The 27,506-nt window shown below is 37.9% G+C and overlaps 1 protein-coding gene across 4 annotated transcripts in view; it reads left to right on the top strand.

The window, feature by feature from the left end:
• The first annotated feature begins 2,909 nt into the window (after nt 1–2,909).
• The window catches only part of LOC128737303 (sodium/potassium-transporting ATPase subunit beta-1-interacting protein), a 93,902-nt gene continuing 69,305 nt past the window's right edge, over nt 2,910–27,506 (top strand). For 2 of the 4 annotated variants that reach the window (XM_053831919.1, XM_053831917.1), the window contains exon 1: nt 2,910–4,063. In XM_053831919.1, the coding sequence (XP_053687894.1) occupies nt 4,010–4,063 (54 nt within the window). In that variant the 5' untranslated portion in view covers nt 2,910–4,009. Of the gene's footprint in view, nt 4,064–16,390; nt 16,536–27,506 lie in introns of all 4 variants that reach the window. The other 2 variants (XM_053831915.1, XM_053831916.1) reach the window with 2 other exon arrangements.

Raw genomic sequence — 27,506 nt, 5'->3', positions numbered from 1 at the left:
AACAGCATTACGTTATGGTGAACATGAATGTTAAACACTCGACAGATTTTACAACACAATTAACACTAGATATACCAAACCAGTCATTTTGACTGGTCGTGCAATTTTAACTCAAAATTACTGCAACATGTAACATTTGCGTTCAGAAATAATGTGCTATAAGTAGAGTAGCTATAAGTAGAGAGTACATTTTATATACCTAATGTTACTTTATATAGATTAAAAACAAAAATATATATTTTTATGTTATTGATATTTATACCGGTACGTGATTGATATTTATATGATATTGATATTTATACCGGTAGGTAGTGTCAGAATGACTTGCAAGTGGCCTTCCGGCAGTTAACCGGAACATTCGCTATGGAGGACGAAAACATGCGTGAGGGCATGTTTTTAAGTTCTTAGTTTTATTTATCAATTCCTCCTCAGTTTTAGCAACAAAATTGTTGGGGTAGATCTTATCCTTCAGGTTTGTCCAGAAATTCTCGATGGGACGTAGCTGGGGGACGTTGGGCGGGCTCGCCGACTTGGGTATCAGCGACTCCATTTCCTCCAACGATCGCTTCGAGTAGTGGGCCGACGCCATATCCAGCCAGAACACCACGTTTTCGTCCTTATGGTATTTCTAGATGAACGACGCAACTTCCGGCAGGCACTTCGTACTATAAATTTTCCCGTCCACGGCCAATTCGGAGCGAAAGAGGAGCGGCTTTGACTTCCCCTTCTCGCTGATTGTCAGCCACAGCAGCACCTCCTTGGGGAACTTGGTGTGTGAAATGAACTTCATCTCGGAGCAAACTTCCTTCGTGGGGAAGTAAAATACGATGTGCCCTGCCAGTCGTTGCCATCCAGGGTGAGATAGGTCTCATTGTCCATCACCACCGCCACGTCGCGATTCGCCGGGAAAATCGTCTTGATCATCTTCTGCAGCCGCTGCCGCTGTGTCATTACCTGCAGCTCCGAGACTAGTGGACGTAACTGCCGCTTCTTGACATATATGTCCATGATCGCTATGTACTTTTTCACTGTTTGGCCGGTTGCACCGATCTCCCGGCCACGCGCACGCAGTGATGTAGCCACTTTTCCCTCGATCTTTTTATTCAGCATCCTTTGGAGCTTCTTGTCGCTCAGGGTCGTCAGCCGTCCGGAACCGGGTTTTCTTTCGATGCTCTGATTGTTGTCCACTAGTGCCAAGATGTTGTAGATGCCGAAACGGACGTATCCGACGTCCACAATCCGTTTTCGACGCGGCGGGGTACCGTTCTTTGAACGCGCACGCTTCTGAACGGAGTAGCTTCACTGTTTTCGCCATCACGATTAGAGTTCGACTGATAGAGCATTAGATTTTTTTTGCAAGTAAACTAATATAATAACCTTCCATGGGAAATTCATTACACTCAATTAGCTGTCTTAGTTTTTTTTATCACCATCCTAAAAAAGTCAATTTTTTAATGCATACGTTATCTAGTGTTAAGCAAGCTAAAAATCACGTAACTTCCGACTACCTCACCATTATTTTCATTATTCAGCTTATTTGAGAATCTGGGTTTTACATAAAACCCAAACTAAAAATACCAGTTTCGCACAGGTAAAAAAGCAGCCGGATTGATGATCAAAGCATAACTCTCGCGTTTACTTCTAACGCGTCAACGATGTAGATGTGTTTTGTTTACTAAGCGAAAGGAAACATCACGGATAGCAGTTCTCTCGCTAAGCCGAGCCGAATACATATTGGGCTCTTCCACGGTTTGAAAATAACCGGTACTCTCGATCAACAAGTGGTTCCGTGCTCTCTGTTTTGCTCAATTTCCACCGCATCACTATACCTACCTACTGATGAGAAAACCGTACTCAAACTACGGAACTTAAGTGACTATAGAGGGATGTCCAGTTTTGCAGTTAGTTTTATGTTTCGTCTCGATGTGCCTTATAGAAGGTAAGAGATGTACAAATCCATGTTATAACCTCAAATATCATAAAAAATGGGTGCAACAACATGAAAAATGTTGACACAAAATATTGAAATTATTTTATCTCACTTTCGTATAAAATTTTCCGAGAGGTAGATCATAGTTTTTCCTGAATTGTTAACACATATTTGCTAATGTTTGAAATATGATTTTTGCTTCTACATATTGCCCGTTTCTTTGGTAACAAAACGCGCTACTCACTTTTTTGATAGCTTGAAATCAACGCAGAAAGAATCTGCTTGGCTGTATGTAAGTTATAAGTATATATTATACTTGTATGGTACATAAGCTATTGATTTACTTGACAAAATAAACAATATTTGCCCCCGCGACGATTCTGGTAACGGTTTCGCCCGCGACGGATATAACTCATCGCGTACGAAAGGATGGGAAATGGGAAATTGACAATACATATGAAATTTTAAATAAACAATATCCAAGAAAATCGGAAAATTTCGCATGATGTTTTTGAAAAAAAAGAGGCTTTTTAGGACCAAAACTAAAACCAACAATTAAACATGATGGAAACATAAGGAATAAACCATGGCATAAGATTTTTTAATGTGTTTTCAATTCACAAACAACTTGTTTGTTAATTGTGCCAATACTGGATTGTTCACTGTGCTCAGATTCAATTTTTGTTTAGGTCTGTTTGGATGAAATTTTCGACGTAGGACTATGTCTTACCACAGCACAATAACAAAAGTGTCAACTCAGAAAAGCTACTTTCACCATGTTTCATTTTCTGAAAATTTGATCATCTCGAACCAGCATGCTGATGAATGGCGAGTAAAACATAAACGCAAACCAACAACTCTATAGCCATCGTACTTGCTTGCAAACGAGAGATAGTCCGTTGTTGGCTCCATTCCATGTTCCATTGAATCAGGCAGTCAGTCAGCATAGATTACCCGTCGGAGTCGGTTCGGAGTTTCGAAGTTTGTCCCGTTTGGTTCGTGTGTACCTCATTTCACAACAGTAACATTGCGTACCCCGCGCTCCCGTCGTCGCCCGTACCCATGTGCGCCGATCTGTCGAGTAGCTTTGTTCCTTCATCTCACTGCAGTTCTTCGCTATTAGGCCTATCTTTAACGGCTTCTCTTGAAGACAGACTGCAATGCCGTTATTGGCAGTGCAGTTTTTGTTAAATATATTTTAATGCGTTTAGGATCTCGTTTGGGAGTTTGATTAGAGAGGTTATCAGTTTCAATCATTCAGTAGAGTCTTTCACGAAAGAAACTGTGTTGTTCACAGTTCACTAGTATGTTTGTTTGTTCTTTTGCCAACATTGGTTACTAACATAGAAACGAAAAGCTGTTGGTCGAATTGACCTAGGAGTTTACATAATAAATCCAATTGTAGCCGTATGAGTGTTGATTGCGTTTATATTCTCGCTAAAGCTTCGTGTAGTGGTTGGATGAATCAACGAGAAAGGTAACGTGAATTAAGTCACCTTTGTTGCGCGTGTTTCACAGCTTGCACTACAACAGCAGTAACTTAAGCTGCAAAGTCTATGGCGAATGGAGAAAAACATCACAAGAAACGGCTACGTATATGTGCAGGGTTACTGTTTGCCAAAAGTGGCTAGGAAAAAGTGCACTATCTCCAAATGTGAGTAATATGCAACTAAAAAGCGAGCAAGAAAGTTGATCACCGCTACGTGTAGCATTACGTTTTAGCGAGGAATGAGTATCATTCGGTGATCTACTTCTACGTGTTTTTTTTGCGAGTGCTGCCGCGGCGACAAAGCGAAAAAGTATTGTGCATAAATCTTTAGTGATTCACAGTAAAGAGGAAAATTTAAGTGGTTGAAGAAGCCAAGCAGAAGACCGTAAAGGTCATTGAGCGTAAATATTTTTATACGCTTTGTGGGTACAGTGTCGTGCGAAATTTAGCGAAACCCAGAGACGGCGCCATATCTCAAGACGAGATCCGATTCCTCGTCGGATCGGAGCACACAGCCAAGAGCGACGACGACGACGATTGTTGAGTGGAAGAATTCGGTTGTTGCGCTGTAATGGTAAAACAACTATGACATGGGATCCTGTTCGAGACGACATTTTTTGTTGTCAATATGCTTTTTGCAATTGGTGAGTATGAAAGCGCGTGCGAAACAGCTTGAAAACATTACTTTTTGTAAATTAAATTAGATCAAATTATTTTCCAAATAGTTTTAAAGCGAAATCTTCAGTGAAATGCGCAGTCTACTTTTCTTATCCAAAAGAACCGTAGGGTGCGGGATGACTTCGTCTATGGCGGGTCTTCGTTTACTGACGCGATATAGGCACGAAAAAACAGCATTAGAATCAACTTGGATGCGAAATACATTCAAACTAAAACTTGGTACCTATCAATCTTTATGAATTCGCGACTACAGTTGGATTTCGAATTTGGCATGGCTCGATTGTGGCAACAAAAGTATTCGTTTTTGGCAACACAAGATATTTTACTTCCAAAAATATACTTTAATATTAATCAGTATCTGCATACATGCTTGAAATGACGAAAAAATGATGCCCACAGTATGTTCATGAAAAAAAGTTATGTGGTTTTAAACAATATTTTTATTGCCGTAGGACTACGTCTTACCGCAGGGTGTCAATAGCTTATCTGCACCGTACGGATAGCTCTTGACGGACTTTTTAAACATAAAATGGCTGCAATCGTTGATTGTTGAGATTTAGTCAATTTCTAAAGCATTTACATTAAATTTTTCCACATCGAAAAAGGGTCTCGATTTTGGCACGGTTTCGATTTTGGCAACATAGGCGACACGCATTTGTTGCCAAATTCGAACTCCTACTGTACTTGAGAAAAAAAGATCTTTATGAATCTTTATGAAGTTGTGTGAGAAAAAAAGAAGGAATTATTAACGTAGGACTCAGCGTCACGGAAAAATGAAAGATTTTGAACGCTCATGGCTCTGCCAATGGTGAATTGAATTCCATAGTTTAGATACCGATCGACTCATAATAGATGTAGCAATTGTGTGGTTTTTATTACAATTTTCATAATCACAAAATAGTGAATTAACGAAAAGCTTTAAGGTCATTTTTCCCATACATTTTTTCGTGATTACCTTGCTTCGCAAGTAGAGACGATAGTTAAACACACCATCTGTTTAATGTGGTTTCCTTTTACATACCTAAAATCTAACAAAACCCCTCCTCCCAACAGGTCGAAGATTTTGTACGACTTTTAAACCTATACCAATTTGGTATCTCTGCTTGGGAAGTACGCCAGAGTGCAAAACCACCCCTCTTCTTCAACCGATTTTATCGTTTGCACAATTAACCTAGTAGAATTTGATGTCCTGAAAGTAAACAATTTTGTCAAAGGGTAAAACTACCCTTTTTCTCCAACCGATTTTATCTTTAAATATTGAATCAACTCCAATTTAATGTCCTAAGCTAAACGTCATAGAAAAGTGAAAAGTTTCGCGGTTTTCGGAATTTACGCGGTTTTTTACGCGCTTTTCGGAATTTACGCGGTTTTTTACGAGGTTTTCGGAATTTACGCGGATGTGCTCAAAACGTCTATTTTTTTGCGCAGTGTTGAAATCCACAAAGTTTTTTTTACGCGAAATTTTGGTTTTTATACGCGGTTTTCGGAATTTACGCGATTGTTTACGCGGTTTTCGGAATTTACGCGGTTTTTTACGCGGTTTTGATTTACGCGGGACGTATCCTGCGCGTAAAAAGCGACTTGAGTGTATACAAAGCTGACGATGTACAAAACGCTAATCAGACCGGTAGTCCTCTACGGACAGTAATGTTGCTTACGGAGGACATGCACGTGCACTAGCCATATTTAAACGAACTACGAACGAACTGTTGCGGGCTATTTTTGGCGGAATAAAAACGGAAAGCGAGTGGCGGAGGCGTATGAATCACGAGCTACTTGGAGAGATTCCCATCGTACACCTGGCGAAGATTCGGGGACTACGGTGGGCAAGCCACGTTGCAAGGATGCCGGACGACTGTGCAGTGAAATCAGTTCTCTTCAAGAACCCCACCGGCAACAGGAGAAGTAGGGCCCAACGTGCTAGATGGCTCGATCAGGTTGAAGCCGACCATCCATAAAGTACGTCACGCTTATAGAGGGGAGGGGTGCCAAATCGTGACGATTTGTGACGTAGGAGGGAGGCGGGTATGAAATTATGTGACGTCGCTTAAAAAAATTTTCAAGTCCATCGTACACCGCCTTGAAGACTATAAATACATGATGAGCGTGCAAGTTAAATTCCCAGAATTTGTCTCAAGGTGAACATTTGATTCGTTGTGAAGCGTTCGTCTCATCTTGCTTTTCATCAATAAATTCTTCTCAATCTATGAAACAGGTTCTAAGTTATGATTAAATATGTCATGTTTCAAATTATCTTGAATTTGAGCCATCAGTTTGCATAGATCTTGCATTTTTTAATAAGCAAATATTGTTGGTTTTTGGCACAATCTCACCTCCGTGGCACAATGTCACCCTGGATGGCGGTATATCGAGTTATGTCATATCGAACATGCTTTAAATCGAGGTTGCCTTATATCGAGGTTTTACTGTAGCTACAATACTGAGGCAAAAACAATTATAATATAAACTACTTTTATCAATTAAACCGACTTGTTTCTGTTCCGGGTCACATTTCAACAAAATAAAAAGAGAATTAAAATAAAATTCAACAATGTTGAAGCAAAATTAAAAAAAAACGCATTAGGGTTTCTTTTAGGCGAAACTAAAATAAAAGTTAATGAATAGAAATTTGATAAACTTAAACCTAATTTAAAAAAAGCAGAATGAGACATCCGTTTAACGTCAACTTAAACAATGAAACTTGCACGACGAAAATCAATGACCCCTTTTGTTATCGCCAATATACCTAGACCCGAAAGATCCGCCGTACGTTATAAGTTTGGCTCCCCAACTCATACTCTATATTTTGTTACATTACTTACGATCCGAATACAAATACTGAATACGGAACTGATAACGTTTCGCCGTAACCCTTTTATCAACAAACATAAGAGAAAACTTTACGCAAAGCCCTCATTACTGTTATCAGTTTATGTTTCTGAATATGCGCTCGGTTTCAGCTGCGTGCAAAATTACGATTGATTTGTTTTGTTTCCGTAACAATTCTTTTTGTTTTGGACGCCCGCCACTAAGCCTCAACATGAAAAATCATTCATGCTGAACGCCAATTATCGATGAGGTCAAAATGAATGCAAATGCACTGCAACTGGTTAATTCGACCCCCTTTTTTTGAGCTCGGCTCTTTTCACCCCGTTATCGCTTCATCGATAAATCATGATTTCTGAGAACTACCTAATAGTTTTATATAACGCGCTTATGTATTTGAACGCTCGCTCAAATTTAATCGCGGTGAGTGCACGGCTTCTTTCCGACACCAGCCGGCCTAACTATAACTCACTTCAATTGAAGTGGCCGTACCTGTCGTTCACAGGTAGTTACCGTAATTCCAATTGAGTTTGATGGTCTTCAAAATGGTACCGTAAACCGACCGTACAGCAGGAATATACTACGCAGCTGTCGAATTTGAATGATGCATGCTCTACGAAAGTGGTCAGAGTTCAGTATTTGGAAAACGTCCATCAATCAGGTCATCTCTTTTTCCGTTTGTTAGCCACTGGGAGCAAGTTTTTGCGTAAAAGTTAATTTTTCATCGAAAATGCTTGCTATATCTACCTAGCCATATCAAGAGGGTACGAACGCAGTGTTGCAGTTCAGCAAATTGTTATATTCCCCAACACAAGAGATTATTGATTTCATCAGCTGTAGATATTATGATAAGGTGTCAACATGTCTGTTTTAAGCTTAGTTTCATGATTCTGATAAAGTTTGTGACATGTTTTCCATGGAACGTGACTGATGTCGATGTTGAACACGTAAAATAACGAGTCATAACTTATCGCGTCGCACCACTACTGATGTGTTCGTGGAATAAAATAATAATATTATTATTTGAAATCGATGCATGTGACTCGTTATCAAAGTGTCATAAATTTTCTATTTTAATGGTCCCTTTTATACTCATACCAGCAGGGCCGGTTGACTTCTTTTCTTTTTGCAGAGGAACAAGATGGAGAAATAAAATTACCTCTAGTGACAAGAGTTTAATACCAAATGAACTCGACATTTGTAATTTGAGGTAATTCTCGTTGAAGCGGGGTCACTAGTAACACGAGGTCTTCACTCTTCAAATATTAGAACTTTTGTACTGGACTGGTTGAAAATCGTTTAAAAATCTCCGTTTTCGCCAAGAGCCCACCAACCGATTTTCAGTTTAAAATTTTATAAAATACGTTTATGAAATTAGGTATGCATTGGCATTAACTAAATGAAACAACTAATTATGTGTGGCCAAGTTCACAATTTTCATATAATTATTGTGGCAATTTAAAGTGTGCTATGAACTAACCAACAAACGAGACGGGGAGATAGGGCTTTTAGATGAAGTGAAAAAACTAGCAGCCATGTTGGATTTTATCATAAAATCGAGTATTTCGTCATGAGCGCTCTAACTGATAGAAAGCTAAGAAAGAGTGGCTTCGATATACTTCGCCACAAAGTACATCGTGTGCTATTTCGATGGGAGAAGTTCTCCAGTTGGAAACGCCAATTAGGTCACGTTGCATTAATTAAGGTTGCCATTCTGCGGCGTGAAGGAACGTGTTGCCAAAAAGTAGCTCTCTACACAAGCTTACTTCAGTCCTCGCCGATGTTGGATTGCTGCGGTTGAGTGGTCGCTTAGATGCTTGCGAAGTAGTGAAGAAATGAGGAAGCGCCCGATACGACCACCTAAACGCCATCCAGCTACAGACCTCATTATTGTTCATATAAAAAACCTTGATCTTAGGTATAAACGTCTTTAAGACTTAACCCTTTTTTATCGACAGACTTCGCAGCCGGTTATCTTAGATCAGATGGCAATTACGGAACAAGTGCAACGATCCTACTGACTCCAGAAAACCTGCCCAGCCGAGACTCGAACGTATGACGACTGGCTTATTAGACCAGTATCGTATTCTCGAAACTAACTGGGAGGATATTAGGCCGTATAAATAAAAGACGTAAACTCTTCCATAAAATTTATACGGGAAAAGCAAGGCAAACTGATTTATTCATACCGCCAATTATTGCTGATATACATACCATTTAATCATTTAATCACCGCAGTTTAGAGGCGCGTGGGAGCACCTCGTACAATCCGTTAAAAAGGCCAACTCACACGTATACTAACCGGTGAACTACTAAAAAACGATAATTCACGCCCGTTGGCCGTATTGTCCGTAGATGACGAGTTGTCCTCGCCGGTCGCCGATCACCCCGAATCATTTCCTTCTCGGATCCTCAGACGGCTCTAAGCCCCGATTGCCTACGACGACAATAAGTATGCACTGAAACATACCTGGAAGGTGTCGTAGGTTTACACAAACCGCTGGTGTGGAGGCACTGGATTGCCGAATTCTTGCCAATGCCGACTCGAAGGGCGAAGTGGTTTTCTCCAGTTAAACCTATGAGAAGTTAAGGCAGACATCGTTATTATAGCGGATGAGACCTTACCTTACCTTACCTTACCTTACTCAAAGCTAATCCATTTAAAAAGTCAATACCAAAGCTAAACGGTCCAAAAAGTATAATTGATCCTACCAGTAATTTTTTTTTCTTTCGATACGATTTGTTTTTCTTTCCCGTTGCTTTTTCGATCAATTCAATCGCAACCCCCACTAAAAGTTAATTTAAGTATAAAGTTAATGAGGACGCGTAGAACAACTTATAATTCGGGACTGAAGTGTTGCAACAAAAACCATAAATGACTGAATTGCAGTATTTTGATTCAGCTTCAAGTTTTACAGTATTATATCATTGTATTCTTCTGGTTCTGGTAAAATCTCGAACTTTTTTCTTAATAGAACTCATTACACTCTGGACGGTTGAAGATACTTTAAATAAAGTACTTACTTTACTTTTTCGGCGACAATCCGCTGTCTCCACATTACTCAGTCTTGAGCTGTCGCTCTCCAGCTGCCCCTAACACTCGCTGCTCTAGCATCCTCGTCAATAGCGCTCATTCAACGGGTACGGGGTATGTCTTGAAGTCAACGGCCTCTGCCGTGTTCTCTGCTAACGATTGTTTTCGCTGGTTTCTCATCCGGCAACCCTGCTACGTGGCCAGCTTATTGTAGCCTGCCGTATTTTAATCGCTTCACAACATCCGCATCTTTGTACTCAATCCTGTTTCTGTTGACCGCTCCATCTTGTTCACCGTCTAACAATGCATCGAAATGTCGTTTCCAACGCCTGGCCATCTCCGATCTTTAGGTAATCAGGTTCCCCTTCTTGTCGTTGCACATAACAGGAGTTGACACGGTCCGGTTCCCGGTATTTCTGAGATTTTTTACTTCGGTCGAGTTTCATTTTATACTGATGCTCCGCAACGTGGTAGAATATTTTGACGAAACTTGCACAAGTTGTTCTTTATAAACATGTAAACAAAGCCATGTAAAATGGTTTCCGTTTCTACCACAAGAGGCGTGCCGGGTGACGCACGAGGGGCGTCCAAATTTACTTTAAGTCAGACTTCACTGATATTTGATACCATAATCATTAAAATCGGTGCACTGGTTCAAAAGTTATAAATTTTTAAAGAAAGAAAGATTGGCAAAACAACAAGCTTGGCAACATCCTTTGCGGCAAATTAAAAACTACTGGTCTAAAATCCTCTGAAATTGAACAAATCTACAAATTTTGAACAAACTCGGAGCATTTTTTAATTTCGATAGTAGTTTTTATGGAGTTACTGATATAATTGGTGACATGATTTTTTACCGTTAACATACCATCAAATATCGCCCTATTCTAATCGTATTAGAGTAACTTACCGCGAGATAAATTTTGCAAACATGCTAACCGACGACCTAATGATGACACACCTGTGTAAAGTGAATTCATTTCTCAGCCTTGATTCGATTGAATGGAATTCTTTATAATCGGTGGTCGTTCATTGCCCAATGCTGCAATGTTCAGAAACTTCAGATGTGTGAAGCAGAGGCAAAAAAAGTGAAGGAGAAGCTTTCAAATAATAACAATAATAGTTAGGGAAAGATATTTATTTACATCCTGCCAATGTCTAGCTGGCTTTTTCTTATGGTTTGCCAGTTGCCTCCTGTTGGTCCGGTGTCTGAGCTGAGCCCGGTAAGCCGTGAGTACATAGGAGACTACGTTTCTATCAACTGTCTTTCTCGCATTTTATTTATATCTCCATATTAGCATTTTTCTCTTCACTTCTTTCGTACGTCTTGGCGTTTTTTTTTCATTCCTGCAAGTTTTCCCGAGTATTTTGCTTTGTTTCCCATGCTGCTCGCTGCTCTTGATCAAGTAAGCGTAACGCCATTTCTCTTCTACTCCATTTCTTGTTCTACGCTTCCCGAACAGTAGACTATTTTTTGCCAGTTATACGGAAAAATGATTGAACTCTTTTTGAGTTTGTTTTAAAATTTCGTGGTGATTCAGACAAGCGCTGGAAGCTTCGCTGCATATAGCATTAAAACCAAATGGGTTATTTTCTTATCAAAAAAATACAGAAGTAATAATTTTCTTGTTCCGAACATAATCAATATTTGAACGTAGAGTTTGACCTGTCATCTGGAGAACGCATTGCCAATATAGGCTATCGAATAGCCTTCTTTACATTTTCAAATCTTTAGACTTCAGACGCTGAAGCAAATAAGAATTTGCTGTCGATTGTGAGTAGATATTTTGTTCCATTTCGTACAAACCTGTGCTTTGAAAATTGATTTACCTCTTTCTCAAACTTGCATTTCAAAACAGCAATCGTCACAAGTATTGGCAGTAGAACAAAACAAAACGTTAGTTGCGAAAAGAGCAAAACCTGAAACACATAGTGAGCACCACTCTTCAAACATCTGCTTTCTTGAAGTAGCGCAAAAGGCTCGAGCTAAGTTGCGCTTAAAGCTGCCACGCGTGTCTTCGACCGTTTGGTTTTACGATAAAGGATCGAGAAAAGCAAGACGAGGAAAAATTAATTCGCCGAAAGCATTTCCGGTAGATCCCGCATAACCGGTTCTGACCGCGGTGTAGCGAAGTGCCGATCACAGCAAGCGCGAACCAAGATTTAGAAGGGATGCCTCGATAATTGATATCGAACGGTAACGGATGGACATAATTCCTTTACGCGTTTCTGCACTTCTACTTTACTGACCGTGTTGTTTGTTTCGCAGATAGCACCGAGATGGAAGCGGCGAAGTCTATGACCGCTTGAATCTTTCTGTCATGATAGTGCAGCCTGCGGAAATATTGCGCAGATGATTTGTGGTTCAACTGTAATGCATTCTAGGCAAAAATCTAGAAACAGTTCAATTCAGTTGCAGCTTTAAATGACGATCAAAATCAACAGCAATAAGTGAGTGTATAGAATCGAAAATTGCTGTGTTAGCTGATAAACCAAAAAAATTTACTAAAAATATTTCAAGTAATTTGCTGTTATCGCCTGAAAACAATCAACTTCTCACTTTCATCCGTGTCCAGCAATTTTATTTTTTCTGTCGTTAGGAACCGACACCACTCACTCATGTGCAGACTGAACCAGATCACGAACTGCACGCTTGACGCTTCCTTTGTACATAAAACATGTGCAAAAAACGGTGAAAGCGTGATCTTTGACTGGTTCACTGCGCTCTGGCCAGTCTTTGATGCTCTGGAACTAGTGAGCATAAAAGCATTGCCGTTGTCGTACCATTTTTTTATATTTATTTCCATTCTCTATGGACTAACCGTTATTGCATTTTAAAGCGAGCGGAGCAAATTGTGCCACTTCTACTCGCTCGGGCTGAACTCGCAATATAGAAATATCCTGATCTATCCCTCAGCACGCTACGAACCGGAGAGGGACTTTGATGTGCTTGTCGTGAAATGTGATGGATATCGTAGTTAAATTAGTAAATTAAAATGGTGCTGCTTAAATTGTGGAATGTTGCAACTTTACTTTGTTGCTTTCTATGGTAATTTGTCTGTTAAGCTGGAAGAACGATGGAAGCCGATTGATGCTAATTAATGCTCTTAATGGCGAATTTAACGCTTCATTGTTTCTTTAGAAACTAAGCAATGTGTTGCTAGCTTAAAATAAAGGTAGCAGAGCAATGTGTGAAAATAATCTTTCGCGCACTGATAAAAAATTGAGGGTGAAAATAACTGTTCCTGTTCGCCAATAAATCTAAATTTAATGATACCTGCTTGTGTAAATTTATTTATGATTTTTTGAAGATATGGTTATTTTGTGAAAACAGTTTTTTCATACTAAATCCGATGGTAAGTCGGCTTAATTTTTCTGTTGTGGAAAAATAAATGCTTGATAATAGACAGCTTAGTAGTGTAATTGGTAAAACGACACACTCGACTAGAGATTGAGAGCTGTGAGTTCAACTCTCACCTTCGTTAATATTTTTGGCCTAATATCAAGAAGTTTTCAGTTTGCCTGAATCTACATTTTTCGCATCAAGCACTTATCCTTCCCCAACAGTTTAGGATTGCATAATATTTCGCCGAATACCGTTTTGCGGAAACCTCCCATCTTAAAGAAAGGAGGGGTCTCAAATCATCATAGAAAAAAATCCTGCTTCCAAAAACCCTCACATGCCAAATTTGATTCCATTTGCTTGATTAGTTCTCAAGTTATGCAGGAATTTGTGTTTCATTTGTATGGGAGCCCCCCTCTTAAAGGAGTATCTAAACCATCATAAGAGCCTTCCCCGGCCCCAAAAACCCCTGAATACACATTTTCACGCCAATCGGTTCGGTAGTTTTTGAGTCTACAATTAACATACAAACAGAAATTCATTTTTATAGGTATAGATATAGATTATAGAGATTCACTTTCAGGCCTCCAAGCAGTGCTGGCTACCAGATAGTTTACTTTGGTTTTAACCCTCTAACGGGCAACATCGTAAAAACGATGCGATCGAGCAAATGATTACTTTATCATGCAAGTACACTCAAAAGAAGCTCGAGTGTCGATTTTCATGAGAAAATATTTATCTGGAGGACCGCTAGGTATGAAATAGTCCAATTTCTCTTTTTAGTTTTTTATGCCTAACGCTCTACCCAAATATTTTTTCAGTTCAAATATCTCACAAAATTGAAAAAAAGCATGTAAATTACTCATAGGAAAAGTTTGAGATTGAACGTTTTGTTCTAGATATCATTTTTCTTCAAACGTAAAATAGGAGATTTTCGCACCATAATTTTTTTCGGAATTTTTCGGAATTTTTGTTTTTGAAAGATGATAACTTTTAAACGCATGGTCAGAATTTTGTGATATTAGTATCAACATGTCAGGAAATCTGTTTTGAACAAATTTCTCATATTGTCAATTCCAGAAAATTTTCGTATTCGGCTCTGGAGCTCCAAAAGCGAAGGCCGTCTACAGACGGTCTTACCCGTTAGAGGGTTAAGTCCGACATCAAATACAATTTTATGTCAGATTTTAAAACCAATTTCGCGTGTAGTTTAATGTACAATTTAAAACTAATTCATTTCCGTTTTTAAGGACAACTTTAGAGTAAATTATGTAAAAAAAGCAAAAAAGGAAAAATGAGACTGAAGGAGAAAAAACGAAAAAGAGCACAAAGAAAAACGTGTCAAAAGGAAAACGTATGAACAGAAGAAAGAAAAAAATGCGCGAGCTAGCGAGAGAGACAGAGAAACTTGTAAAAACAAGAAAGAACGGCACGTAAAAAGATTAAAACGGGAAAATGAGAAAACGTAAAAAGGCAAAACGAAGCAATTTGCGACGGAAAAAGAGCAAGAGAACAAACGGAAGAGAAAAGAAGAACGATAAGAGAATAAAGAAAAACACGAAAGAAAATAAGGACAAACTGGACAGAAAAGCAAAACAGGAAAGAAAAAGGAAAATAGATACGAAAAAACTAAAATAGAAGACAGGAAAATAACGAAAAAGAAAACAGAACGTGACGGCAAAGAAATAAAAGTAGAATATTAAAAACGGTAGAACGAAACAGACGAAAACGAAACACGGGATAGAAAAGGAGTTAAACAGTGAAAATTGATGGAATTCGGGGTCGAAAAAAGTCGGAACAGAATAAAAAAAATCAAAAAAGAGGCAGGAACAGGAAAAACGGAACGAAAAAACCGAAAACGGATTAGAGGAAAATCAGGACTCGGAAAAAGATCGAAAAACAGAACAGCAAACGATGACAAAAAACGTAGAAAAGGCAAACAGTGGGAGGAAAAAAAGAAAAACGAGATACAAAAAGACCGAAAACGAGTTAAGAAAGGAAATATGAGACAGAAAGCAAGAAAAACCAAAAAGAGACAGAAGAATAGCGAGAGAAAAAAACCGATAGAGGAAACGAGGAAATGGGAAAAAGAGGCCAAACAAGATATTAGAGAAGAAATATGGTTCAAAAAACGGTATAATGAGACAGAAAAAAGAAAACAAAAACAGGAAAAATGGACCAAAGAAAACGATACAACGAAAAAGAAAAAAACGAATTATGAAACAAAGAAAAGTGAAGAGGTAAAGGAAAAAAGGAAGCCGAAAACAGAATAAACGCGACAGAAAAGACGGCAAAACGATGTAAAACGGAACAGACAAAACCAAAAAGGAACCGCCTTTATTTTTCAAAATTATCAAACAAAATAGGTCGAAGGTTTTAAAATTTCAATAAAATTTTGTTTTAAGAAAATAGTACTTAAATAATTAGATGTCTCCCGTTTTTGCAGAAAACTTGTAACGAAAATTTTCCGATTTTTCGGACATCGCGTACCGCCATCTGGGGTGACATTGTGCCACGGGGGTGAGATTGTGCCAAAAACCAAAATGTTTATTTGAAATTTATTATATCTATGGAAACTGGTGACCAAAATTCAAAATGATGATAAACATAACATATTTATTCATAACTTAGAATGGAACCAGATAATATCACCAAACTACTTAGCCTAAACCGGGTTTCAAAGTTCGCGATCAAAAATACTCGGAAATAACGCTAGTAAAAAAAATAAACCAACCCAATCAAGAAATCGTATCGACTTGCTATTTTGAAAATATATAAAGTAATCATTTACAATGTATTGAAAGGTTATTATGCAACGGATAAGTTTTGATTACGAAAATAATATTTTTCCAAGCTTTGTACTTTTCGCTTCACGGGGGTGAGATTGTGCCAAGCCATAATGATCGATCCAATTTGTGGATTTCACATACACAACAAAAATACGTCAGTATACACCAGTGCACTCACATTCTTTACTATTGAGCACAATATTTTGACAGATTAGATTGCATCATCCATTTTGGAGCAAACAGCATCGTAGGTCTGCTAAATAATTTAAACTAATTTTTACTTTTTCTCGGGAAATTTCAGATGCTTTGAATGAACACTCTAATATAAGACAAATATATTATACCGTGTATAAACTGCCAGTTTTAAGGAGGGGAGTGGTCCACATGTCCTGCGGCTGCGGGTTCTCGAACGAAGTAATGGTTACTTTTGTTAAATGATCAAATAGGTATGCCACCTTAGGATACACGCCATCCCTATATCTCCCGCTTGTTAACCCTAGAAACGCTACTGGCTATATAAAGGCTGTCCATTGACCACGAACTCATTTTTGATTATTTCAGACCTCCCCGGGTTATTTTCGTTCATACTTTTTGTATGATACGTTGTTTTGGGCCGACCCTCTGCCCTCAATAGTCCACTTAGTTCATGGACGGCCCCATGCGAACTACTTTATACTGATATTTATGTGTATTGTTTATAATCATGCTAATGATCACTGTTTAGGTATTTACCTTAACTTTATGTTTTTGGCACAATGTCACCCGATAGAAGGGGTGAGATTGTTCCAAAGTTCATGCACTTTCAGTAAAATTAAGTTTCATTGTAACTAAACCATCTCTACGGTAGTTGGTAATTGAACAATTTAGTATATATTGACAGGTTTTAAATCAACTTAGTTCCTAAATTGTGTGTCTACTGAGCGTTAAGAACAATAACATGTTTTTTTGGCACAAACTCACCCCGGATGACGGTATTTTAAAAATTCATAACTTTTGAACCAGGTATCGTAGAAGGAAAACGAAGGCTTGTTTTTAGCATTTTGGAATACACTTAATTTTTTTTACGGAAAACTGTATTTTTTTGACGAAATTAGAACTGGTAAACGTTCGGTAAAAAAAACCAGAAAGGTTGTATTCCACATACAACCGCGTAGCTTTCGTAGAACTACGTTAGGCGGGTTCAAGGCGAAAAAACCTTGACTTGTCTTTCACACCATATTGACATATGTGTGGCGCAAAATAGCGTTAAGTGAATAATAGTGCAAAATAATTGTGTCGTATTTTTGGTATGTATTTTGTGTAATTTGTGATACCAAAAACAAATATTTTTACCAGTGCCAGAATCGGAGTACAGCCTGAATCCGTTAATTGGGTCACGACTGCACTTTAGCTGATTCGCTAATTGGGCTGACTGACAGTTGTTTGAAATTTTTAAACACAGAAGCTCAATAGAATTTTGACATTGAAGTTGGAGCATGACCCAACTAACGAACACCCAAGTAACGAACCGTATCTCCTTCAAGCTCCCAGCTATTAACAAAATTCTCTCGTTGATATCAAACACTAATCTCATATATATATGTATTTTGATGATATCAAAAAATTATTATGTTAAAATGGCTTGACTGTGCTACAGGTTGAGGAATCCAAATTTCTGTGATTGCTGCTCACTTTTCTGTGACGTTTCACCTTCAGGACATCAATTTGGACTAGATGCAATGTTTAAAAATAAACTAGGTTGAAAGGAAGGGGTGGTGTTATGCTTTCACAAAATTATTTACTTCCAGGGCATCAAACTGGAGTAGGTTTGTCGCAGTCCTAAGAAATCTTGTTAGGACGAGAGGACTTTGTCACTCTTTCTGGCACACTTCCCAAGCACAGATATCAAATTAGTATAAGTCAAAACGTCGTAAAGAATCTTCGACCTATTGGGATGAGGGTGTTTGCTTTTTTCTAAACATAAAGTAATCTAAATCACATTAAATATATGGTGTATTTAACTGTCGTCTCTGTCTGTGGAGTAAGGCGATCACATAGAAAATGTATGGGATAATTTGACCTTGAAACTGTTCGGTAATTTTTACTAATTAGTGATTGAAAAAGAATGTTACAATAGAAATCACATAATTGCTACATTTTTTATGAATCGATCGGTATCTAAACTATGAAAATCCATTCATAATTGGCAGAGCTATTAGCGTTCAAAATCTTTCATTCTTTCGTGACGCTGGGTTGAATCCAAATTTTGGATTGACACCCTGCGGTAAGACGTAATTCTACGTCAAAATTTGGTTATGGATATCAACGTTTTCGGATCTTCAGTAATTTTTGGCATCACCGAAATTTTTACCAAATATTCAGCAGTTCTAATTTCGTCAAAAAATTAAGTGTGAATATAATCCTTATGTTAATGTACTTTTCATCCTATTAACGTCAACGTAAATATTTAGCGACACAGCACCCGATATGTTTATTTTACATGACACCGAAGTAATGACTCAACTGAAGTCTATCTCACTGCCTTACTCACTTGATAATTGTGGCAAGTAGAAAACGCTTTCAATGTTTTAAGTCGTGCCTTCTATTGTATCAGAAAAGTACATAGGTATTACTGTTCCTGTTCCATCAAATACCGCTTGACGTTACTGAGTGCTGAGTGATTCAGTGCGATGCGGTCACCATTGAAGGTTCTTTACAGCAATTTAAACGACGTATCCCATCTATTTATACCTTTGTAGCAGCAGCGGCTTTGCCACCGTCGTCGACGGCGACACGCCGTTCCTTGCGACGGACGACGGCTCGGCTGGCGATTATATCATTCATGAATTTCTTACAAGTGCACACGCAGTCAGTTCTGGCATACAGGCATTTCTCTGACCTACGACGACTACCTTATGAATAGAGCTTTGTACAACCTACCGTGCGACATGCATGTAGGTAATAGCATTTATTTAGGGTAAATGATTTTGAAATGGACCTAGTCGAATTCTGATCTTGAATGGACCTATTTTTAAATAAGAATTTTAGGATATAATTATCAAGTCTTTGTACTGTATTTAGCTTTTATGTTTATTTTTAATCATTTCTGAACGTAAATATACTAAAATTAAATTAAAATTATAGCCAAAACTACTTTATTGCCGCGTATTTAAAAGTAGCTGTTTTTCAGCGTTTTGGCAGTCACCATAGAGTATTTTCAAACTGTTACTACCCGGAACCCTTCTGGTTTGAAATAAAACAATGCTCTTAAAATGATGCTAAAATATTTGTAATTTCAATTTAGGTATTTAAAAGTTCAGTAAAACCAGTAAAATCTTCAAATTCCTTAAAAATGTTAACCCCCTTTTTTGATCTTGAATGGACCTAGTATTGATTTTAGAATGGACCTAGTTTTGCGCTCCGAGACATCACTGCCGGTAGCTATCATTGCCTACCACCAACGAACACGCCGTTCTATATTCCATAAAACTGCTTGTAGTCACTATAGTATCTCCGTTTATAATTAATCTATAAGCACGGGATATTGAAAGTAGGCTTGATTTATAGCCTAAATAAAAACTTAATTATATTGATAAAACTAACTATCACTCATCCTTTTTTGTAGTTGCTTCATAGTGTTTGTACATTGTAGCCTCTAGTTTTGAAACTAAAAAGTCTTCCTAATTAGTTAGCTAACATATGTCATTTTATGCTTAAAATAATATAAACTTAATTTGTACAAAATCAGTATTGTACAAAAATTTTAACCATCATTGATTAAAAGATAAGATGGATCAAAAGATAAGAGGGATACTAACTGCCTTCTGTTAAGGGGGCATAGTACCTTTTCAATTTTTTAAAACCTAAATTTTTTTATTGATTATTTCGAAAGATTAACATTTTAACCATATGTGTTTGAAGTCGTTTGCATGAATTCCAAATATTGACAAAGTTACAGCTATTTGTACCACGCATGTCTGGAGCGATTAAACAACGAGTAAAAACTTCAACGTCGTTTTTCTCGAAACCAGGTTTTGAAAGTCGGTACCATAAATATCTCAAGAACGGCTCAAGCAATTCTTATGATTCTTTTTTTGTTTGAAAGCCAACAAAATTATCTCGTGTTTGACCCATCCTTTTCTTGATATTGTAATTTTTGTATTTTTTAGAAATGTTTAAAGTCAATTTTTTCGCTTAAAAACCATACTTTATGTATCAATGTCCGCCATTTTGTTATGTGTTCGGATTCTAAAAAAGGATGGATCAAACACGAGATAATTAAATGTTCTTTCATGTCGTTTTGGAATTTTTCAATCCGGATAAGCCCCCAGGGCCAATCCATGGTACCGTAATTCATGGTTTTTTTGAACGACTATCTTCAAGGAGCCGTAGGGGCAAGGGGAAGAGGTTCCCTTATGAAAACAAAATTGCAAATATTAGTATAAAATGCAATGTTTCGAATGCAAAAAACCCGATTCAATTTGCCTTTCACGTTATCGAGAAAAAATTATTTGAAATTAGGCAAAAAATATGGTGTAAAAGGTACTATGCCCCTTAAAAAAGAGTTATTTTTGCTTCATTTGCATTTAGCACAAAACCAGTTACACTTAAATTTTTCAATTGGATTTTACGTATTTGTTTTAGCACGAAGCAAAAGTGTAATCTATATAATCTATATAAGTAATCTATATAAGTAGAGTAAAATTTTCCCAATTTGTTCGCCCTATGTAAAAAAAATCCCAAATTATGCTAAACGGGACAATTCTTGTACCATTAAAAGTAATACACAGAAGAATGAAACAAGTTATTTGAGAATACAATTTTGAAGATTTATATATAGCTTTATTGTATAGGAAAGTCTAGAACTGGAACTTCGAATTGAGTTACGAAGCTAATATTCCAAACTCTATTTAAAGTGGTTATCCCTGCTTAACTATCTACGAGCAACATCGTAAAAATGGTTGGACTCAAAATTTTTTTTCATGGACAAATAACGTACTGTATTTTCCATATAAATACAGCAAAAAGTTTTGCTGTAAGTTTAAGTTTTGACAAAACTCAGATGAGAAATAGTTTAAACACGTTAATCAAGCATATACCAAAGCTTCAAAACCCCTTTAGCGCGCTGACCGAAAACCCTAAGGCCAATAAAATTCAACCGGATCCTGTAGTCACAAAATCAGACTCGTCTGAGTAAAAAGAAGAAGCCACCTCTGATGGTTAAGAACGTCAACTTCCTCACACTCGTGAAACTATGTGATGCCCAACCGTCCTACAAAATTACCCGGTTTGGCAATAAAATCATCTGTGCGTCAATGGAGGATTTAGAAATTAGGTAAAGGCCTGGATAATGATATGGTGCAAAAAATATAAAATTTGGATCAATATCTGGACCATTTTCGAACTGGATATGCCCAAAAAAATAATATTGTATTTGATAATTTTCTAAATAGTTTAGTTAAAATAATTATGAGGCTCAGAATAAAGTAAAATTAGGCCATTACAAATATTTTATAAAGTTTTTGTCCTTCCGGTGTTGGGCCACTGAAGGGGGGAACAAAGTGAATTTTTTTATCGAGCAAAAAACATGGGTTTTAAGCATTTTTATTTAAAGTTTAAGCGTGAAAACCAAATCTGTTCTTGCTTTGGTCGTATCTTATACATAACCCCTCTGATTTTTTTCTTGGGGGATGTAAAGTTTTCTTTAAGCACCTCTCCCCTCTGACTTGTGACAAAATTAATACCTCCTTGTCCACCGAAATTGAGTGACCCTGAGATCTAAAATATTCAACTGTACCAAATAGAAAATAGGAAGGTTCACCTATTTTCTATCTGGTACAGTTCTTCATCGACTATCATTTAAAAATAAAACCTAGTATCTAACCTTACCTTTAAACCTAGTAGAATTACCAAGTCTAATTTTTTCAAGCACCATTTACAGTATGATTTCGAATTTGACAACAGATGCGTGTCGCCTATGTTGCCAAAATCGAAACCATGGCAAAATCTAGACCATTTTTTAACTGAAAAAATTGCATATAAATGTGTCAAAAATTGTATAATTACCACTAATTAACGAATTTTTCACGATTGCAACGGTTTTGTATTCAAAATGTTCGACAGGGACTGTCGCAAACCTTTAGATACTTTGCAGTAAGACGTAGTCCTACGTCAGTAAAAGTCTGACCTTTCGAAATATGTAGTCACTAAATAAAAACTCAAACCCCACTGTACTTGATAAACTACGTTTAATACAAGTTATATTACATATTTTTAGTGAATGGTTTAAATGACGTAGAAATCGTTTCAACCATATCTGAACAACAGGTAATAATAAATTCCCAATATACAAATGTCACACACAGATACATACATAACGCATATCAAGTCACTGAAACATTGTTCAATTGTTGGGCTGACATAAAAACAAGACCCTCGGCGACTGTGACTGATTTCAAATTTTTCAACCGACTTTCATACCTTTCTAACAGAGTATAAGAAAGGTAAAAGCTGTTCAACCTTGTGTCCTATTAATAAATAACAGTAGTGTAGTTGTACTATTAAAAAATATTCTTTGTTATTATTTTGTTCATTTACATGGCAGAAACTATGACAATCCAAATTTAGGTCCATTTCAAAATCAAAAATAGGTCCAATTCAAGATCATGTTGGGTCCATTCAAGATCAAAAAAAGGCTTTGGCAAAAAACGATATATTTAATAAAAGTTTCATCAATTATACATTTTTAAAGTACTGATAATGTAGAAAAAAGATGGTACTTTCCAACAAATAGTAACATCACCACATATCATTTATAAATGACGAGTAAATTGAGCAGGAGTGCGAGTGTTGGTGTTAAAAAGCGCTAAATAGGTCCATTCAAGATCAATTACCCTACTATCAAACTGCTTTTCCCAGACGATATCGAGCGACACATGTCATGCTTTGTGCACTTAAACACGTGACGGTGAAAACGTTATGCTAACTTTGACATACGAGTAGACACGTTCCGTGATCGATTTGCTCCTATATCGGAGTCATTAGTATCACCTTGACAGTAGCCGACTAGGTGCGTTTAAATCAATTGTTTACGGACAATCATTGGTCTAGGCTCTTTTTGTTTCAGTACCCGTCAAATAAATGAACTTACATCTGTATATTTGGCATGTTTTACAGTTTTAAAAGCATCGTTGCACTCTTTGCTAAACAAGGTACCGTCTTCAGACTCATTATTCATCATAATATTTTGGTAAAAAAGGAGGACCGTCGCTTTGAAAGACGAGACTGCTGATTATCCATTTCTGACGAATTTCCTACCGCTGTCTGTTGCTTTCTAAAGGTTACTAAAATAAACTCCTAATGCTATTCAAGTGCTTCGTTTTGTTTATGTGTGTTTTTCGGAAATTATTTTCTTCCAGTTCCAAAAACATTTGTGCTTTTTAAGCTTTCTACGAAACAGCATAGAATACTTTCAAGAAGTTCAACGCGGTTGAACCACATTGAAATTAGATTTGCTGAAAATGCAGAATTTTTGCAAGTACTATCTTTTGTTTAAACTCACCTATGGTATTCCCATTGCTCTATAAGTGCATCGCATAAATTATGGTCATGCCGGGTTTGTTGCCGCAAAACTTAGCACATGTAACATTAATAAAGCATACAGGAATTATGAACGGGAAGCGGAAGCAATTTATTATTTTGGCTCTGTCAAATCTACGCGCCACGTAGCCTGGGTGTCCTGTCATAGTATGTATGTACATATAAGTGGGACTTGTGTGTCTTTTCTTTACGAAGGACGTGAGTGCTTGTGCTAATCGCGACCAGTCGTCGACAATGTTTTGTATTATATCTTTGAAACTAAATTATCAACAAAAGATAAAGAAGTCAAAAGTTTTAAACATGTTTTGTATTTAACATTGTCGCCAAATACTTCGACGAAACTATAACCGATGGAATATTTTTTCCAACACGACTGGACTTTTACGGATGAAGAAGCAACAGAATTTAACAGCACCGGCACCTTTTTGTCTGCTGTTTCCTTTTAAACTTAAAAATGGCTAGCAGAAAGCATAGCGGAAGGCTTATGTTGCACGCCAGCTGTCGTTGAACTGCACGCTTTGCACCGAAGGTCTCGGTATGATACTTAACTTGTCCGAACGCTGGCGAAACCATCAGCATAGCCGCCAAACAGTGCTGTAAGTTGGGTTTAGAAATCGGTAAAGGATATTGGAACTGTCACATACTACTTGTGTGGTGGATAGAGAAAATTGATACTACACTTCCGCGAACGTACCGCTGTAATCCAATAGACTGCCAGGAAGTCTATCGCTGGGCGACTGGCTAGTGTGGAAGTAAACAGAATAATAGTCTTGCAAGTCTACCCTTACGGAACAAAAAAACGCTGAGAATGTCAGGAGCATCATTATATGGATAAAAATTTCCAATAAAGAAAAGGTCATTAATTGGAGTACTTTATTATTTATATGACAAGGTAGGGTAGCGAGTAGAGTAGGGTGAATTCCATTGAAACTACAATTGAAATTCTCTACTGAAAATTTATGATAACCTACAAAACTCCAGCTTCATCATATAACACGTATTTGCAACTATCATATTAATCGATATGCATTAAGTTTTTTCATGATTAAACAAACCTTTAAGTTAACTAATCAAAAACTCTTTCCTTGAGCGTCTTAGCAGAATTTCAAATAAGAGTTATAACTGTGGTCCTAAGTATTGAAGTAGAGTGCTTGTTTCAATAAGTTTAAAAAAAAGTACCTAAGTAAGGTAACACATTAACGCATCTTCCTGTCGAAAAACATTTTTCATAGTGATTACAAATTAATGTAATCAATTGGTCAAAATCGTCAAAAGTAACAAAACCGACAAAACCCACTAGAGTATGCCAGCTGGAATTCGGTATTTTTTATGTTCCTTTGATGCCTTTGCCTTTGCAGTGACCAGGGTTTGGGCATTTTGCATATATCGCCTTCTCGACCTTGCTGGGAGGTAAAAACACGACAGACACTGAAATCGCCTGTCGTAATGTACTCCGTCATGTCTCACAAACTCGCACAGGACTGGACTGCTGGGGAACGATCGACGAAGATGCAGATGAAAAATGGTTGCCCTAAAGGGACAGAGCACGGTGCAATGCAGAGAAACAAATTGCTGCCGCGGAACACATTGGTAAAATGACAACAACAACGAAAAAACACAAACAAAGTTTCTCCTTGGAAGTCATCACACCACAGACATTTTACATATTTTACTCAACAGCTTTAAAACCCAGACAACAACCATACTATGCCTTGCGCATTCATCCATCAATTTGCTGTTTTCATAAAAAAAACGAAATAAATATTATACTGTTGCACAGTACAAAAATTGTCGTACAGGTTTGGACCGAAGGTTTCCGGAATTCCATAAAATTTTGTACACAGGCAAAGATAACGGACTTAGAAATGAAAACAATAATTGAAAACTTCGAAGTTTCATATTTTCCCAGAAAACAACAAAGAAAATTTTACTTACCATTTTCGTATGTTGGGTTGGAAATGAACCAAATATTGGCGGATCATGCAGATCAAGCGCCGAGCCTAACCATGGTACTGCTAGCCAGTCATGTTTATGCAGTCATCATCTAAGCATTCGCGTAAATGAGACAGCATGACACCGTTATACGTTCTGTTCGTTTCACTCTGCAAAACCGGTATGTTGGCAGATGGGTATTATTTTCAAATCTTAGCCAGATTTTTGCAAATAATACCCACGCCGGCAGTAGATGTTGGCTACTGTCAAACACGTAGAATAAGTTTAGGGTTGCTAATCCCTTGAGCCTTACATGGCATGTAAGATGTAAGTTACATCTTCTTTTGCCAGCTTGGTTTGTTGCACTCACGCACAGCAAAAATTTGTTCAGCAAAATTGTAGATAATAACTGGTTCTACAAATGTCCCATATATAACTTTGTCAAATTTTGCTCGACTGAGACGGTACTGTCAAATGAATCAAAATTGAGTCAAAATGAACGAACCATCCCTGCGTACGCCTAAAGTAAAGGTTAACGAGACTGGTTTTTACTAGTCCACCATGGTTTCCTACCGGGGCACCGCTAAATGATGGATTCCCGAGTGTCTCCCGATCCAGCTTTTGGAAGCAGTCGAATTTTTCTCGACGGCACACATGATTTTTTGGCCTCCGATGCCATCTCGTTTACTGTGATATCGATAAATTTTCTTTTAGAAAAAAGTGACATGGTCTCCACGTCCCCACAGGTCGAAAATTTAATGTCTGTGCTTGGAAAATACGCCAGAAAACAGTGATAAAATCTTCTCGTTCCAACAGTTCGAAGAACCTAGACCATTTTAATGTGTTGGGGAAGTGTCTGCTTTGGGAAATTGCACCAGAAAAGGTGACCCAGCAGGTTCTTAACGACAATTAAACCTAGCCCAATTGGATATCTGTGTTTGGGAAGTATGTTACAGTTGTCGGTTGACTATACGTTCATATAAATGTATGCGCATGTTAGCCATTTCATATGAAGAGCAGAGTTGCGAAGCCCGCACTCGTGTGGTCTAATTTTCTAACCCGCGCGATCTCGCTCTAACCAACAGACTGGCAAGCGCATCTCATGATAGCATGGCATGAGTATTTTTCCGAGTGTATATTTAGCTACAAATCTTGAGTCATCACTCTCGCTCATCAGTGCAACATGTGTGTAAGTGAGGGCGTAAGATGAAGAAGAAAAAAAGGAGTAAAACAAAATCTGTAGTCATTCATACTAGTGTGGCGCTCGTGGGCTGTTGGCTTCATGGGCAGGTTGTGCAGAATGACGCTACGAGGCTGTGCGCTCACGAATGTGCTGGTAGCAGAATGTATGCACACAGCACCAGAGATTGTGTGTCGTACGCTTACGTCAGTGGAGTAAGCGTTGGGTGCTATGCTACTCATACTCCCTCGTGTGAGAGTAGCCATCAGTTTGCAACAGTAGACAAAAGTCAATGTATTGTTTTGTGGCAAGGACGACAAAAAGGGATCGAATCGGTAAACTGTCGTCAACATGGGGGAAAAGGTTGGTAATTAAAACAATCTTTGGCTTCTGTAGGGTAACATGACAGCAGTAGTTTCTCATTGTTGCCCCAGAGTCCGTTGAAAGTATTAAGTTTTGAAACTTATATAGTGAAAACTGCAATCTTCTATCTCCCACCGTCTAGTGTATTGACTGCCTCTAATTCTGCTGATGGCGAGGTTGTTGAAAAGAACAGATTTCATTGCACAACTGGCATTCTTGTGACGTGGCCGGCCCGCCGAAGCCTCCAGACGCCAGATGTGCGATGGAAAGCTTTCGAAGTAGCGCCTGTAGCTATTTCCGTTTGTACTGCGCTGAAAATAGTCCAGAGCTTCTTTTCCTTTTGTTTAAATACGGCAAGTGCACA

The sequence above is a fragment of the Sabethes cyaneus genome, chromosome 2 (assembly GCF_943734655.1).
Source record: "Sabethes cyaneus chromosome 2, idSabCyanKW18_F2, whole genome shotgun sequence".
Taxonomy (NCBI): Eukaryota; Metazoa; Arthropoda; class Insecta; order Diptera; family Culicidae; genus Sabethes; species Sabethes cyaneus.
Note: the sequence above shows the minus strand (reverse complement) of the source record. Positions and strands in the feature narration are given on the sequence as shown.